Consider the following 16,969-nt stretch of genomic DNA (forward strand, 5'->3'; position numbering starts at 1 on the left):
TCATAGATGTATGGCTGTATCTGATTAAAAGCCATATTTTTATTTTGAATAAAGTTTTTCCCGCTGTTAGGGATGACACAGCTTTACGATGCACTCGACTCAACACAATAGCAGCAGCGAGCACACGTCATTATTTCACGAGTTCACACTTACAAATAATTCAGATAGAATAAATGGTATGCGTATTTGGCGTGCTGTCCGAGGAGAGGGCTCCGAGCTCGGTATTTGGCCCGAACCCAGAGTACTCCCCCCGTATTTCTGGTTAGGAAAGTTAACCAGGTGCGTGTGAGGTAGAAGGGGTGGTGGAGGGATGCTGCAAACTTTGTCAAGGAACGTTGGTGAGTTGACTGGGTATTTATGTGATCTTCCACTTGAGCTGATTGGTAGACATGTTGATTACTGATTGTTGACAGCTGGTTGGAATGACATCATGATTAGGTAGATCATTTGAACGTGCTTCTCCCGAACTTAGTTTTTTAAGAAACATCATTTAGCTCCGCTCACACGACACGCCCCCACCCGCTCGGCTTTTTCCGGAAAGACTCGGAACAGCGCATCTTTCTTATATAATTATAAAAAAAATAAAGACTTTTCGGAGATATGCAGGATGCAGTGCTACTCTATAGGTACTCAAGATTGACATGACACTGACTGAAACTGAGTGTTTCACCCCCCCTTTAATAAAGTTTTGCTTCATATTCTCGAGAAAAAGAGTTTTTCCTATACGCAATACATGGAACCTCTCGATAGGGAACATTAGGTTTCTCACATAAACCCCAGTTCTCTGTAAACAGAGAAACTATGGAAGGACCAATTACACCATGCATGTCTGAAGAGTAGACTGTTCACAGCCCATCATAAGGAGCCAATTCCTTTCCTTTCCAGATTCTCCAGATCAAACAGATCAAAGAAACCCAGGGAATGCATGAACTGATGAAACGTAAACCTTCAATGCTAGGTGGAAGTGAGGTTTGCTTCTACGCAACAGACATACAGCATATCACCCCTCTCTCTATCCCTGAGGCTTGAGAGGTTGAGCCAAAGATCTCTTGATTTGGTTCTTCCACCGTCTTTCACACTGGAGGTATTTCTAATAGCAAGATACCAATTCAATGTTTGTTTGCTCTAAGTCATAATTTATGCCAGCATTTTCCACCCATCTTTGAATGCAATGCTCAGTTTTGGTGCCGATTAACCTTTAAAGGACAACTATTGCCAAATTTTAAGTTTAGCTTGATCGTTATATCTTAGTGAGTACAGTCTATAGAAAAAAAAAAAAACAGATTGGTGCTTGCAACGCAGAGTTACAGTTAATGCCAGGAGCCCCCCCTCAGCTAAAACGGCAGCTTTGGGGGCATAAACGTAAAGGGTGTCTTTGTGCCTCTTAACAGACACAAAATGCAATTAAAATGTCTGTCCAACATGAACAGGTCCCTCAAACGACAACAAGATGCGTTTAGCCACTTAGCCATTGTTTAAATTCATCTAAACAGTGTGTTAGAAGACTAGCTGTGTCTCGCGCTGAAGTCCCATGGGAACTCAGCGGTAGCCGGAAAAAAGGCAGTCCAGTTGGGAAGAGCATTGTGTGTGTGTAAAGCACAATTATTTTATTAGGCTACTGCATATCTTTCCTCAAGCTGCGTGTGCCCAAATGGAAGGATAAATAAAGTTTACATTACCTCCACAGTGGTTGCACCCGTCTTTAACCACAGAATGGCATTTTTCTTTAACCGGTCCGGCTGTGTTGTGTCTGTGTAAGTTAGTCAAGTGTTCGCTGCAAATTTTCACAATTCGGAAAGGCACAAACGCAAACCATTTCTTCTTCACTTGTGAGCCCGATCGGATCATCACTCTAGTGATGTCCGGTTCACGAATGAATCTTTCTTTTTAACCGGTTCTTTTTAGTGAACCGGGCGAACCAGTTCACCAAATCGGACTGAATCGTTCTAAACGGTTTGTGTCTCAAATCAGCGCTGACCACACAAGTTACTTTAGTTACTCACTTTCTGACATGAGTGACAGTCCCTCCGAATAGAAATAAACTAATGTCTTGAATTTTGTTGTAACTCCAACCGTTCACTGAACTGAGTCATGTTTTGCTGAGAGATCTGATGAACTCACAAGAAGCTGATTCTGAACATGCGCAAGTAACAATAGGTTACTGTCGTAACCCCGGTTCTCTGAAACATCGAGTGGAGAGATCCACCTATGGGAAGGGCATCCGTACCTGACCTCTGCAGAAGCATCCAATTGCACCAAGTCTGGCAAGACAGGCAGGAGCGCGCAGCCAATGCCCAGCAAGGCCCCACCCCTTACCTGCGGGCATACGCTACTGTACATCAGTAAGTATATTCGCTTCTCATGCGGCAAGCGGGGCAAAGCTGGTGGATCTCTCCACTCGATGTTTCAGAGAACCGGGGTTACGACAGTAACCTATTGTTCTCTTTCATCATCTCGTTTCGAGATCCACCTATGGGAGAGACATGGACAGCTCCCCGATTGCCCAATACACTCACAGTGAGGTCCTGTTAGCCAGAAAAAGACGGTCACCCCGAGGGGCGGTGCACGACACGTCTCATAATCATGTACTCACCACACCGACGCAACCACGTAACTGCGGTGTGAAGCAGAACATGAAACATAGGCTATGTGTGGCACACATAAAGAAGGCAGGGTTAGGAAGACCCCACCCCCAAGACCGAATGTGCTACTGAGGTTCTGGTGACATCCAGCCTGTAGTAACACACAAACGTATGGGGAAAAGCCCAACTGGCCGCAGAACAGATATCCTGCAATGATACTCCCCTGAACAGAGCCCAAGAGGCGGCCAAGCCCCTCGTGGAATGAGCTCTGATGTTCCCTGGGGGTTGCACTCCCTTTGATTCATATGCCAAGATTATAGCGTCCACAAGCCAATGTGAGAGGCGTTGTTTAGACAGGGGATCCCCTTTGCAAGGAGGAGCCCATGAAACAAAGAGTTGGTCACTCTTCCGGAACGCGCTGGTCCTAGACACATACGTTTGTAGCGTTTGTAGCTTCCTCATTAGGCTTGAGGAAAACCTTATCTCCACCCAGAGAAATTGATGCACGAGGGGTGGACCGAGAGTGCATGTAACTCACTGACACGTTTGGCTGACGCCAAGGCCAAGAGCAAGGCTGTCTTGAAGGACAGCAACTTAAGGGGAATATTCCCCAGGGGCTCAAAAGGGAATTGAGACAGAGCTTCCAGCACCATGGAGAGGTCCCATTCAGGGATCGTTCGCCTAATGACTGGCAACGAGCGACGGGCGCCCTTCATAAATCTGCGGATTAGAGAATGCTGCCCAACCGATGAGCTCTCAAAAGCCCACATGACAAGCAGAGGTAGCTGCCAGATAGACCTTAATAGTGGAAAAAGACCTGCCTTTATCCATAAGGTCTTGGAGGAAAGATATCAGCGACCGAGCACTGATATAACGTGAGACCCCGCCCATCACACCACTCATCGAACACCTGCCATTTACAGCCATACAAGGACCGTGTAGAAACGGCCCTGGCATTCTGTATAGTAGCCACCACGCGTGGGGAACGCCCTAACGCGCTTCGGTTCGTCCTCTCACGGGCCAAGCCCAGAGAGCTACCCTGTCCGGGTGTGGGTGATAAATCTCCCCGTTCGCTTGAGACAATAGGTCTATGCGCAGGGGGAGGCACCACGGCTGGGCATATAACAGAGGGATTATCTCTGCCAGCCACGGCGCTTTGGGCCACCTGGGTGCTATCAGGATGAGAGAAAAACCCCCCTCTCTCGCCCTGGCCAGTGTGGGAATTATCAGGCACAGGGGAGGAAAAGCATACAGCCGCACTTTGGGCCACGGGTGGGCCAGTGCGTCAACCCCGAGGGGCGCGTCCAAGTCCTTTAGCGAGAAGAACATAGGACAATGGCTGTTTTCGCGCGAGGCGAATAGATCTACGGACGCTCGGAATCTCATCTATATCATGTCTACTATCTGAGGGTGGAGGCGCCAATCTCCGAAGAGCGGGTTCCCCCTCGATAGAAGATCCGCGCCTCTGTTCAGAATTCCCGGAACATGAGTCGCGCGTAACGACAGGAAAAATCACCTGCTTCCTGGGTGGCACCCCAGCCTGTTAAGGACGCGTCCGTCGTTACGACTCTCCGCAGCATGACAGTCCCCAGAGGGGTACCCTGTGCGTAAAAGTCCGCGCTCTTCCAGTGGCGCAGAGCTGCAGCGCAGGTGCGCGTCACTGTTACGGAGCGGCAAAGATCATGTAACAGGCTGAAATGAAGTGACAAAACCCATTTCATGAACGCCCTCATTCTCAGGAGTCCTAGTGGCAAAGCCTGGATAGATGAAGCCATAAGACCCTGTAGCCTGAGACAAGTGCGATATCGCCCCCTCGCCCCCTCTCTGAACTGTGACAGACAGTTCATCAGAGAGAGAACGCGCTCTTGAGAGAGACGCGCTCGCATGGAGACTGAGTCCAGCTCCATGCCCAGGAAGATCACCCTCTGAATGGGTGTAAATTTGCTCTTGTTCACATTTACCCTGAAGCCCAGGGATGAGATGTGCGCGAGCACACGGGAGGTGTCCCGCAACACCTTTTCCCTCGAATTGGCTATGATGAGCCAATCGTCTATGTATGTCAAGATCTGCAGAACAGACATTCTTAGGGGGGTCAAGCCCGCTTCCGCACACAGACAGAAGCAACGAGGGCTTAGACTCATACCGAACGGCAGGACCGTGAATTCATAACAAATGCCCTGATAGGGGAAACGAAGAAACTTTCTGTGTGGTGGGTAAATGCTTATGTGGAAAAAAGCATCCTTCAGATCAACTGATGTGAACCAGTCGTTCCGCTTAATGCCGCGGGCGAGCTAACCATAGGTTAACATTCTGAATTTGTATTTCCTCAAATGTTTGTTCAACACCCTGAGGTCCAGAATTGGACGAAGAGAACCATCCTTCTTAGGGACCAGGAAATAACGAGAATAAAACCCCTGGTTTATCAGATTGTGGGGTACCACCTGAATCGCACCTTTGCTCAGCAGAGAGGAGATTTCCTCCTTCAGAACATGCGCCGTGCTTTCCTCAGAGTGAGAAAAACGAACGCTGCTGAAACGTGGGGGTTTCATTGCAAACTGCAGACGATAACCCTGCGATATTGTACGCAACACCCATTCGGGTGGTTCTGCAGTTCGCCAAGCCGGCACACGGCTAGCAAGCGTGCCCACTCGCGTCGTGCTGGCCTCGTTGCCCAGCTGGCTCATTTGCGATGCAATAGCCTCTAGTGGAGAAACTAGGGACGGCATGCATGAGTTCAGAGAGCTATCCACTCCCTGCAGAGAAAACATCCCCTGCAGAGAGAGAGTATCTCTCTGTAACGAATTCATTTGATTCGTTAAATTTACTGTGTTTTTAGTGATTTTTTGTGTGTTTTGTTTTTGGGAAAAAACTGGGGCCGAAGCCTTTATTAACTGGGTGAGGGGAACACAATGAGTGCGGTGTGGTGACACTGCTTGGGCACATTTCCTCACAACAAACCCCCTGAACGGGGGGGAACACACATCATCCACTGAACACATGGGCTGGGCAGCCACGGGAGGGGGGACCCCTCAGAAGAGATCCTCTGTCTTTTGGACAGGGGTTCTGGACAGGAAGAGGGTCCAAATAGCTCGTCGCTCGCGAACGTAGACCGCAATCCCACATCAGGCCGGCCGCTTGCGTTTGGAGTGGGTGGGGGTAGAGTTCGGGGGTTTTCCCGCAGCGGCAGGAGGTGGTTTCCCCCAGGGCTTAGCAGAGGGTGGGTTGCTCTGCCGTGGCGCGGGCTTGTTGTGGGGCCTTCCTTTGCCTTGTTGAAAACCACGTCCCGTGGCCGGGGGGTTAGGCAAACGCGCAGGCGGAACCTGGCGCAGGGCAGCCTTCCTAGGAAGGCACAGCTTGAAGGCCTCGTCCTCCTTCTTCTTATCGTCACACCGTTGTTGCATCAGTGCGACGGCGGGGCCAAAGAGAGCCCGTCCGGGCTCTACCGGGGCACCCGCGACGCGTCTTTTTTCACTATCCGGGAGGCCCGAGAGGTTGAGCCAGAGCGCGCGTTCTCCCACAACGGAGAGCGCCATAGAGTGCCCGCAGGCTTGGACGGCCTGACGAGCGTTACGGAGAACGAGATCGTTAACCGTGACAATCTCCTTCCATAGCGCCGGCGAAGGAGATCCCTTGTCCAGCTGCTGGCCCAGGTCGTCCAGAATCCAGAAAAAGAGGAGGGAAGAGACGTTAAGGGCCCTCACAGCCAAGGCCGAGGATTTATAAGCGGCCTGGTGCACAGACGCAGAAAAACGGTCCATCTTATTAGGAAGGGCCCGCCTAGGAGGGGCGAGGAGCCTAGGGGTTTCCTAGGGCCCGGGGGAGCTCCCAGTACTTTCCCGTCATAAATATCCCTCTCCTGGTCGGTGGCACTCTGTGGCGCAGGCCACTCGATGTTGAGACGAGCGGCCGCTCGCTCACACAGGAGGATGGACTGAGGCAAGGCTGCGGGGGCGCTGGCCTGGGGAAAACCAGAGGGCGGGATGGCCTCCTCGTCCTCTGAGACCCCGATAAGGCCCGCGTCGTCCTCTTCACCGGACCCGGCCACATCGTTGGCGAGCGGGGGGTTGCCCGCTCATCTTCGGAACTCAGGGTTGGGCTGGTCAGCCCAGATAAGAGCAGTCGCGTTCCGGGGGGTCCCGGGTAGCTCGCTGTCGTCACCGTGTCCCACATCCGAGTCTGAGCAGTCAAGCTCGCCGTACTGGGTAGCAGCAACTTTAAGGCGGCGACCCAGGAGTTTCTTTGGCAGCACTAGGCAGTGACTGCAGTTCTCCGGGTTCTCTAAGGCCTCCTGCGCATGCTTGAGGCCCAAGCAAACCACGCAGAATTGGTGAAGGTCCTTAGCGGCAATAAGAGCACCACACGCGACCGGGCAGGCCCGTGATAAGCTAACGTTACCGCCGGAGGAAGCAGATAGAGAGCGACATACCGGCGAAAAACTTGGAGAAATCCGTGGCGGCAGCCGTGCGATCGTGGATGGCTCCGATAGCAGACACAGCGAACTGGTAGAATTACACACTGTCACGCCTGGCGGAGGCTGATCCGAGGATATTTCCTCCTGTAGACAAAAGGTGAACAGCGTAAATCCAACCGAACTGTGTTAGTGCAGAGATTGCGAGAAGCGAATGTCAACTGATGTACAGTAGCGTACGCAGCCTATATATGCCCGCAGGTAAGGGGTGGGGCCTTACTGGGCATTGGCTGCGCGCTCCTGCCTGTCTTGCCAGACTTGGTGCAATTGGATGCTTCTGCAGAGGTCAGGTACGGATGCCCTTCCCATAGGTGGATCTCGAAACGAGATGATGAAAGAGAACTGAACGAGCAGCGGCCCTCGGATCAGCAGGACAGAATCGAAAACCATTTCTCTCGGACACGTTCAATACTGAGAACCGCCGAGCCGATGAGCAGAGCCTCTTCATACACACAACGCTCTTCCCCACCGGACTATTTTTCCGGCTACAACGGAGTTCCCACGGGACTTCAGCGTGAGACACAGCTAGCCGTCTAAAACAGGTGAATTTAAACAATGGCTAAGTGGCTAAACGCATCTCGTTGTCATGTAAGGGCCCTGTTCATGTTAAACAGACATTTTAAAGGTAAACTATGTAGTATTTTTGCAGTAAAATATCCAAAAACCACTAGGCCAGTGTTATATATTTTGTTCAGTTGAGCACCTACAATATCCCAGATGTTTCCAACTATTTGTAAATTGTGAGAAAATTGCTATTTTAACTAAGGACAGGGACGTTGCAGCATTGCATTTGAGGGAGTCGCCTGTCAATTGCGTCATATCTGCGTTACGCCCGGTTTCGGCTTTTATTTGGCAGGAGCGCTTTACTCTTAGCAGTGTGAACAAGTGAACGCACGGAGTAACGTCATAACATCGTTTTAAACACACTTAAATGTATCTAATATGATAAACAGAGCTACATTACCTCAAAATCATAACCGGAAGAGCGGATCTGTGCAGGCGCCCGGCAAATGAGTCCCGTCCCGTCATAATAAAAGTCCCGGTATTCGCGAGGCGGGTATTTGTTTAACAATCGCTCCAGCAGCTGTGCTCAGGTCCATAACACTCGGTCCTGCTCTGCTTTAGACTACAGTAACGTTAATAACCGCATGCATGAACGTGATTTCTGCCCGAGTCCTATTTTCCACCGGCTGTGATGAGAAGACCACATCTCCCAAGATGCTGCGCTCACACTTTGCGTCATCAAACTACGCATTTGTTTTGCATAGGCGCCCTCCAGTGGACGAAAGCTGCATAGTGCACCTTTAATAGCATTTTGTGTCTGTTAAGAGGCACAAATGCACCCTTTACGTTTATGCCCCCAAAGCTGCCATTTTAGCATTGGTTAGGGGGTAATCAAGATAAACTTAAAAATTCGCCGGAGTTTGTCCTTTAAGTTTTTAATAAGCGCCTACTGTTCTGGGCTGCGTTTCTCAAAAGCATTGTGACCTATGCTGATCGTAGAGACCATTGGTTCAATGATCTTATGATGCTTTTGAGAAACACAACTCTGATTGGCTTATGTCTGCATATGCTGCAAAACTGTCAAAGGATGATGGAAGGCTATACAGGTTTCTTCTTGTGCTGATTGGTTGAATTACCTGAACAGGATGTAAACTACTATTTGGATCCTCAACCTTTGAGTCTCCGAGCCTGAACACTTTCATGACAGCAGGGATTCCTAGACTTTTTTGTCAGCTGAATCTCTTTGACCTAATATATTTACTTGAAGTGTCTCCTGGGATTTAAGATACGTCAATAAAAAAATATCAATAAAGTTCAATTATAATACAAAATACAATTAATTTCCTGGTTCTCTGACATATGACATTCAGGTAAACAAATCAAATATCTCATCTTTTCTAGTAAGTGTTTTACTTTGATTGTTTTTATTTGAAAAACAAAATCATTCATTACGATTTAAATTATTTTATGATTAAATTACTTACATCTTTTCATTGAGCCCACAAACCCAGTATGGGAAACCTTGACGTAATGTAATATTATGCATTTTGTTGATAACAAAGAATGGAATACATTTTCTTTCTCTATATCAATATGTAAGATTATCATATTCAATCAATGTTATAAAAGAGTTATGTCAAAAGTAATCAAAAAGTAGTCAGATTATATTCCCTGTTATATATTATATGTTTAATGTAATGGATCACACATTGTTAACTATAATTGTTGTCATGTAATTTGGAATCAGTAACTGAATACAATTTGTAAGTAATCTACTCAGCACTATTGTTTACATATCTGAAGCCACTATTAAAGCCAGTCCTTCAGGCTTCAGTGTGCTTATGAAATAAACATTAGTTATACAGTATAAAACTCTACGAAACGTTCTAAAACTTACATTTAATCACATTGAGGACATTATGATTTAGAGAAAATAAGAGTATGATTTTTTTTTCTTCCTGAGGAAATAAAATACACATATATAGACATTTTGCAGTGCAAATACAACTATGATTAAATATGTACATGGAAGAAGAATCACAGTTCTGAATGAAGATCATACAATAATGCCATTTGTTTGCATTTTGATGGTAAACATTAAAGGTGGGGTAAGCGCTATCTGGTAACCGTTGTTGGTATTTAAAATCACCAGAACAAACACGCTCCTACCCCCAAAAGGGTCCGCCCCTATTTTGATAGCGCCGCCCCACACATACGTAACCAAGAGGCATCAACGGCTATGGCAGAATCTCTGTGTATCTAATCCAGGTCGAATATTCAATGAAAAAGTCATCCCTTCTATCACAAAAACACAAACCGTTGTTGTGAACAACTCGATAGTACACAAGCAAGACAGTCAACTAACGAAAATATTACAATTATGCAAAGTTTAGAGTTACAGCAATCACAAAAACACACACAAACCGTTCTCATGAACAACTCGATAGTACACAAGCACACAGTCCAGCTAACGACATATTACAATTATGACCAGATTAGAGTCATAGCGATCACAAAATCACAAACTGTTCTCATGAACTCCATAGATCACGAGCCGACAGTCCAACTAACGACATCTTACAATTATGACAAGATTAGAGATAGCGATCAAACTGTTCTCATGAACAACTCTATAGAACACAAGCACGCCAGTCCAGCTAACCACATATTACAATTATGACTGGATAAGGGTTATATAGATCATGAAAAGAGTAAGCAAACATATATTAGGAGTATAGTATCTTGTGTGAGCTGATGCTTGAAGCCTACAGTGAGGAGATTTAGATGCTCCATACGGTGTGGAAATGAACGGGTCTTTATCATCGCTGAAGTGAGACACAATAGGATCGCAAATGGACTAACAAGCGAACATGACACACAAGCATAGTCAAGCAGCATATATTAGGCTAGTTCTCGGCTAATATCCGTCATGTGTGACTCATGTGTTTTGAATAATGACTTGCACAGAGCGAGAGCGAGCGCTCTTCTCACCATCAATAGTAGACACGCCCCTTACCTGCTGATTGGCTACAAGTTTGTTATTCCACTCGGCCCATGTCCTTTTTCTAAAACGGTTTTGAAATAAGACTTACCCCACCTTTAAAGGGTTAGTTGGTTCACCCAAAAATCAATGTGATATCATCAATGACTCACCCTCATGTCGACCTCCGTTCATCTTCGGAACACAGTTTAAGAGATTTTATATTTAGTCCAAGAGTTTTCTGTCCCTCAATTGAAAATGTATGTACGGTATACTGTCCCTTTCCAGGAAGGTAATAAAAACATCATCAAAGTAGTCCATATGTGACATCCATTGGTTAGTTAGAATTTTTTGAAGCATCAAAAATACATTTTGGTCCAAAAATATACGACTACAACTTTATTCAGCATTGTCTTCTTTTCCAGGTCTGTTGTCAATTCACGTTCACGACTCCGCAGTATGTCTGCTGACGTAAAACGCTGCTGAAGTGTTACCTGGTGCGCCCGAGTTTCGTTTATAGTCTGAGGGAGACGTGCGCTGTAAACAAAACAACCTTCGCAAACATGTCTAAGGATTTCGAGAGAAAGATTTGCATTTTTTTGCTCAGCCATATTTATTTGAACCCGAATACATGGCACAAGATAACACGTCAGCAGTGTCACTATGTGTTCCGAAGATGAACGGAGGTCTTATGAGTGTGGAACAACATGAGGGTGAGTCATTAATGACATCAATTTCATTTTTGGGTGAACTAACTCTTTAAGGGTCAAATTAACCAAACCCCTCTTTTGGTGTTAAAAAAATGACTTTCAGGATTTACTAAAGACACAGTGAAAAATTAGCGCTGAAAAGGCATGGACAGGTTTTATTTTTTTGTGGCTGACCTTATTGCATAGACATTTCTAAGATTGTCCCTTTTAGACGCAAAATTTATGGGAGGAGAGTAAATGAATCACGCAAGGTGATTTACTAAGGTTTACGCTAGTCGATTTACTGGTATTGGCGCCATTATTTAGAGCAACCCAAAAAGCATGTCTTAAATCAGACGCTAATTTGTGCTGCTCTTGATAAATTGTGTTGGTCGTTGTAAGTAGCACAATTCAACAGCGAAAAAATGCTACCTATCAGATTGTGCTACTATATTCATGTGGTTTGAGGCTTTAAAAATGTCCATCCCTACCGTTAAAACAATGCAAACATGTTGGAAGCAGAATGTGTTCTTTCATTTGTGTGTCATCAGTAGATCACGAGCAGAACTTTCCACTCCCATCTGTGCTTTTTGTGGAATTGTGCTCTCCAGCTAATTTGCCCTGTTTAGTAAATCTGGAGCTCTAGTGTGAAATCTTTATTTTAAACTTAAAGCTGAATTATATGTATATACTGTAAAAACGTAGGTTGTGGGGAATGTACACCATATAAGGCGCACTGTAATGAGGCTGTTGATGTGTTATGCTGAAATCCCTAATGACGTCACGGGGAGAGAACGGGAGAGAGTCAGTCAGCAGACACAGGAAACAGCGCTCCCCCTTTAAATATCACAGTCATGCCTCAGATGGATCTTTAGAGGGATCGCAGACCTCCAGAAAAACAACCCATATCCCATCATTTCCATCGTCTACCACGACATGACAACGGGAATTTAAAATTACGCCTTTGCACATCAACATTTAGGTGAGTTTCTGAATTCAAACTAGCATAATAAATCTGGTTTCCCATTATTGTTTTTATATTGTATTTATTATTTAAAATTTAAATATATTTATTAGGCTATATATGTAATTTATTATATAACACTGAATATCAAAGGTGTATAGTAGGCGGCTACTCACAGTTTACGGCTGTTTTCTCTTCGTCTGTTTTTTTTGCGCATTCTGCGTGCACCATCAAACAGCGCTGCATCACATCCTGACCAGTTTACCGTCAAATAAAAGACAATTTAAATATATTTCCGGTAGCCGTTTTTGCTTGCATCCATGTGCTCACTGAGCAGGTGCTGTTCCTGTATCCTGTATTGAGGCTTTGATATTCGTCCCTAATCAGGGAAACGTGCATGTCAGACTGGCGGAGGTCTCATTGGCCAGTAGTCTCAACAGACTCTGATTGTAAGAATGCTGAGTTTACTTTGATTTTGAATTGGATGAATTTTGAATGCTTTATCATTTTATATAAAGATTCATGGTATGGCTAAGTCTAAAAACAGCATAAATCAGAAAAGTAAAACTCTTTGCAGAATTTAAATTTCATAAAATCATAATTATGTAGCCTAATGTTTGGCTTTTTTCAATACTGTCTTGTCAAAAATAACTTTTTGGTATTTCTTAACCATTCCTTTCACTTTGCCTCCATCCAGGTCTTTTTAAGCAGCATTATGCCAGAACAAAGCAACGATTATCGGGTGGTTGTATTTGGAGCCGGTGGTGTGGGCAAAAGCTCCCTGGTCTTGCGCTTTGTGAAGGGGACATTTCGCGAGAGCTACATCCCAACTATCGAGGACACCTACAGGCAGGTGATCAGCTGCGACAAAAGCATCTGCACACTACAGATCACAGACACCACGGGCAGCCACCAATTTCCCGCCATGCAGCGTCTGTCCATCACCAAAGGCCACGCCTTCATCTTAGTGTACTCCATCACCAGCAAACAGTCTCTGGAGGAGCTGAAGCCCATCTTTGAGCAAATCTGCCAGATTAAGGGGGACATAGAGAACATCCCAATCATGCTGGTGGGCAATAAGAATGATGAGATGAACAGTTGTGAAGTGGAGAGCAGTGACGGAGAGGCCGTGGCCAAGAGGTGGAAATGTGCCTTCATGGAGACGTCGGCGAAGACAAATCACAACGTTAAGGAGCTGTTTCAAGAGCTTCTTAACTTGGAGAAACGCAGGACTGTTAGCCTTCAGATCGATGGTAAGAAGAGCAAGCAGCAAAAACGAGCTGAGAAGCTTAAGGGCAAATGCGTGGTCATGTGAAAAACCAAATAGTGTTTGGAAAACCAAAGCGTTTTCACTTTGATGACGTTAATGCTCTGGCTGACACTGTTTACACATGAATGTTGGAAAAACATTTATCCATTGTTGATTTCCAGGGGCAAAGATTCAGTGAGACAACTGTTGTTTACTCAGATATCTTAAAGAAAGAGTTCATCCAAAATATCCATCCAAATGTAATTCTTTTTTAAAGAATGGCCGCTCTTTTACATATTATCAAAGTGAATGGGGTAATGTCCAAAAAGCATCATAAGGGTAATAAAGGCAGTTCATATGACTCATCTAGTCTAAATCTATAACAATTCTTAAATCAAGATGCACTTACTATATAAGTAAAACAACATAAGATATTTTTTCTTGTTTTGTTGAAAATAAAATCAAAATGAAGTGAGTTTTTGCTTAAAAACAGGCAAAATTATCTACCAATGGGGTGAGAAAAATAAACTTGTTTCTTGTTTCCGTCCCAAACAGCAATAAGATTATATTTCTCACCCCATTGGCAGATAATTTTGCCTGTTTTAAACAAAAACTATTTTAATTATCTAGTAAATGCATCTTGATTTAAGATTATTTTGCTATTTGGGCTGGAAACAAGAAAAAAATACTAAATAAGAAGAGCATTTTTTGCAGTGTACTCTTATGATGCTTTTTCATTTAGATGCCTGACTGCACTAGTCCCATCCACCAACATATGCAAAAGAGTGAGCAAAATATACTTTCTTCTTTACTTATTCTTTCCTGTGGAGAAATATGGATCCCCTAATGGACATGGTGGTGGGGGAAAAAATGAGTCAATGCTCTCTCTGGGCAACGCAAAAGCACTGACAAGTCATTTTTCCTCTATCTCATGTTTTTAATCTTCTTCTTTTTTCCTGTCCCTTTAGGGGCTAAATAGAGAAATGCCTAGAAAACCAATGTTCATAAAGTTTTAATTTTACATTTTGTAATGACATCACTTTGCTAGCTTGTCACAGATGTGATTGTGGTGTAATTGAAGTTTACAGCAGACCTACCTACAGCAACATGCAGCAGTGCCTAGCAACCTGTTCTGCTCTCAGTTTTAACTCTGTCCTTTCTAGACCACAAACCCGAAGGGAAAATCCCAGGCTAACCCAATTAACCCAATGGCAGTACTAATACCATTTTTAATCAATATAAGCATTTCAAAAAGCAGTCAAATCAGGATGAGGGTTTTAAAACCTCATTTCCTGAGATCGATTGAAATAGTCACATTAGCTTTATAGCTGTTGTGTGGAGAACAGCTGTGTCTTACAGCACAGTCTCCGCTAAATTAATGTACGTATGACAAATGAGTCATATGTGCCGGTTCATGATCGCATACATCAACTGAATGGTAACATGTCAAGGCATGCAGCCAGTAGTAATCAACTAAAATAAGCTAAATAGTTGTTACTGTGTTAGTTGTGCAATTCACTGTTCAGGTTTTAAGGACGGCTGTCATAGTTTTATTATACTTCTATATGCCTTCGGTTGGATCGTATCAGTTTTCTTTCTATTGATGAGTTTATAAATGTGCTCTTCCAAAAAGTGACTATTTTCCCAGTAATATACCGTATTTGTATGAAGTGATTTTGTAGTATGAAAGCTTAATTCACATCAACACAGTCACATTATATCATTGTAAACCTTATTTACAGATTGACTTTTGAATACGGTAAACATATTATTATCGCTGACAAAATTACAGTTGGCAGTGGTTTTTCAAGGGAACTAACATGATCTATCATGTGTTTACACATATTTAGTGAAATATCAACATGTGCTTTTGAAGAAGGATAGCTTTTATAGTTGTGTATTTTAGCATGACAGCTCTTGTACAAGTTCAAGTGCTATACTATATTTGTTACAAGAAGAAACTCACTTGTATGGTTAGAGTGAAGTAAACAGCTGCATATTATCTGTAGTAGAGTACCGAAGAGCTTTATCGAATGTGATATGTAACTTTATTAGCAGAATCTGTGCAAATGTAGCTAATAAGAATATGCATCATGGGTACAGGAATTGCTTAGACTCAAAGCTTACACTGGGTTTCTGTTATACGGTAGGAGTTCTGATTTTTTTTAAAAAAAATGTTATATTGTTTTGATGAAATGCCTGTGTATACATCATGTGTGCCTACAAGTTTATATGATTGTATTTTAGGTCACAAAAATAAATTATATTATCTATTTGAAGCAGAATCGCAGTCTAATGTCTTACTGAGAGGCTGGTCAAAGGTGTTGGTATTTCTTGATTAATCCATTCATAATGTTATTCAAGAATTAAACCAGAACATTTATCCAACATTTTCACATGAAAGAACATTTTAAGGGTTGTAATAGAAATTTCTGCTCCCTTTGTATTCAAACAATTGTGTTACGATTATTATAGCAGCTGCCAGGGTTATGCATGTTCCTATTCAAACAGTTGATGAATGGTTTGGCTCTGGGCAGAAACGACGCTGGTGTGTGGGGGAAGGTGGGGGAAGAATTTCTGTGCTATTTAGACATGTCAAAGTAATAAAGCCCGCGAGGCTCATTATCGGCAAGTCAAGTGGTCTACAGTATAATAGAGCACCTGCCAGCACTTAACGAGCATCAAGCCAGTAACACACACCAGCTCTCTTATGAAGAGCACCACCAGCACAGTCCACCATTAATCTGACTAAAACATTCTGTCATTTACATTCTGTTCGTAAACAACAAAACCTAGCTAACAATGAAATCAGAACTTTGACATAAAATCTGACAGGAGACAGTGATTGGCTCTATTTTAGATTAGATAGCTTCAAACTATGCATCCCTTAATGGAACATGCATGCAATTCCGAAACTAGGTAACACTTTATTTTGATCGTGCACTTTAGACATTGCACTAACTATAAGTAACTACATGTCAACCAGCAGTCATTAGACTATCAGTAGACTGCTAAATATCTGCTAACACTTTATTTTCATGCTCTGTAACATGTCAACTCTTGTAACCTAACCTAACAGTCTATTACAGTCTACTAATACTCCAGTAAGTTTAAAAGTAAGCTATGCATACATATTTAGTTTGTTTATTCTGTTAACTAGATATTTACTTCATAGACAATCTCTAATATCTCCATTATGCTGTCTTTTTTTTCCTCTTTATCCATTTTTGCACTTTGAGATTCTTCGGAATGAAAAGTGTGTTATAAACCAAATCTATTATTATTAATTATTATAATTATAATTATTATAATAATAATAATTATTATTATATTTTTGCTCTGTTGTTAGTGTTTCTTTGTCTGTATACAAACACTTTACACACACTGCATGGTATCGGAGTACGAGTAGGCCTACTAGGGATGCGTATTTACAAATTTCACATTTCGATTTCGATTCACAAGCTTTCGATTTGATTTGATTCAATTTAATATTGATTGTTTTGGATAGCTAGGCTATATATCAGGTTGGTACA

General features: G+C 43.6%; 2 protein-coding genes across 2 annotated transcripts in view; one reads left to right on the top strand and one right to left on the bottom strand.

The window, feature by feature from the left end:
* Nucleotides 1-12,644, bottom strand: part of syk (spleen tyrosine kinase) — a 57,089-nt gene extending 44,445 nt beyond the window's left edge. The window contains exon 1 of the mRNA XM_067434062.1: nucleotides 12,364-12,644. The gene's annotated coding sequence lies outside the window, so the exon portion shown is untranslated. The remainder of the gene's footprint in view (nucleotides 1-12,363) is intronic.
* On the top strand, nucleotides 12,003-15,710 carry LOC137063053 (GTP-binding protein Di-Ras2). The gene is made up of 2 exons (XM_067434067.1): nucleotides 12,003-12,205; nucleotides 12,885-15,710. The coding sequence occupies exon 2, from the start codon at nucleotides 12,903-12,905 to the stop codon at nucleotides 13,500-13,502; it is 600 nt and encodes a 199-aa protein (XP_067290168.1). The 5' UTR covers nucleotides 12,003-12,205; nucleotides 12,885-12,902; the 3' UTR covers nucleotides 13,503-15,710.
* Nucleotides 15,711-16,969: the final 1,259 nt, after the last annotated feature.

The sequence above is a fragment of the Pseudorasbora parva genome, chromosome 23 (assembly GCF_024679245.1).
Source record: "Pseudorasbora parva isolate DD20220531a chromosome 23, ASM2467924v1, whole genome shotgun sequence".
Taxonomy (NCBI): Eukaryota; Metazoa; Chordata; class Actinopteri; order Cypriniformes; family Gobionidae; genus Pseudorasbora; species Pseudorasbora parva.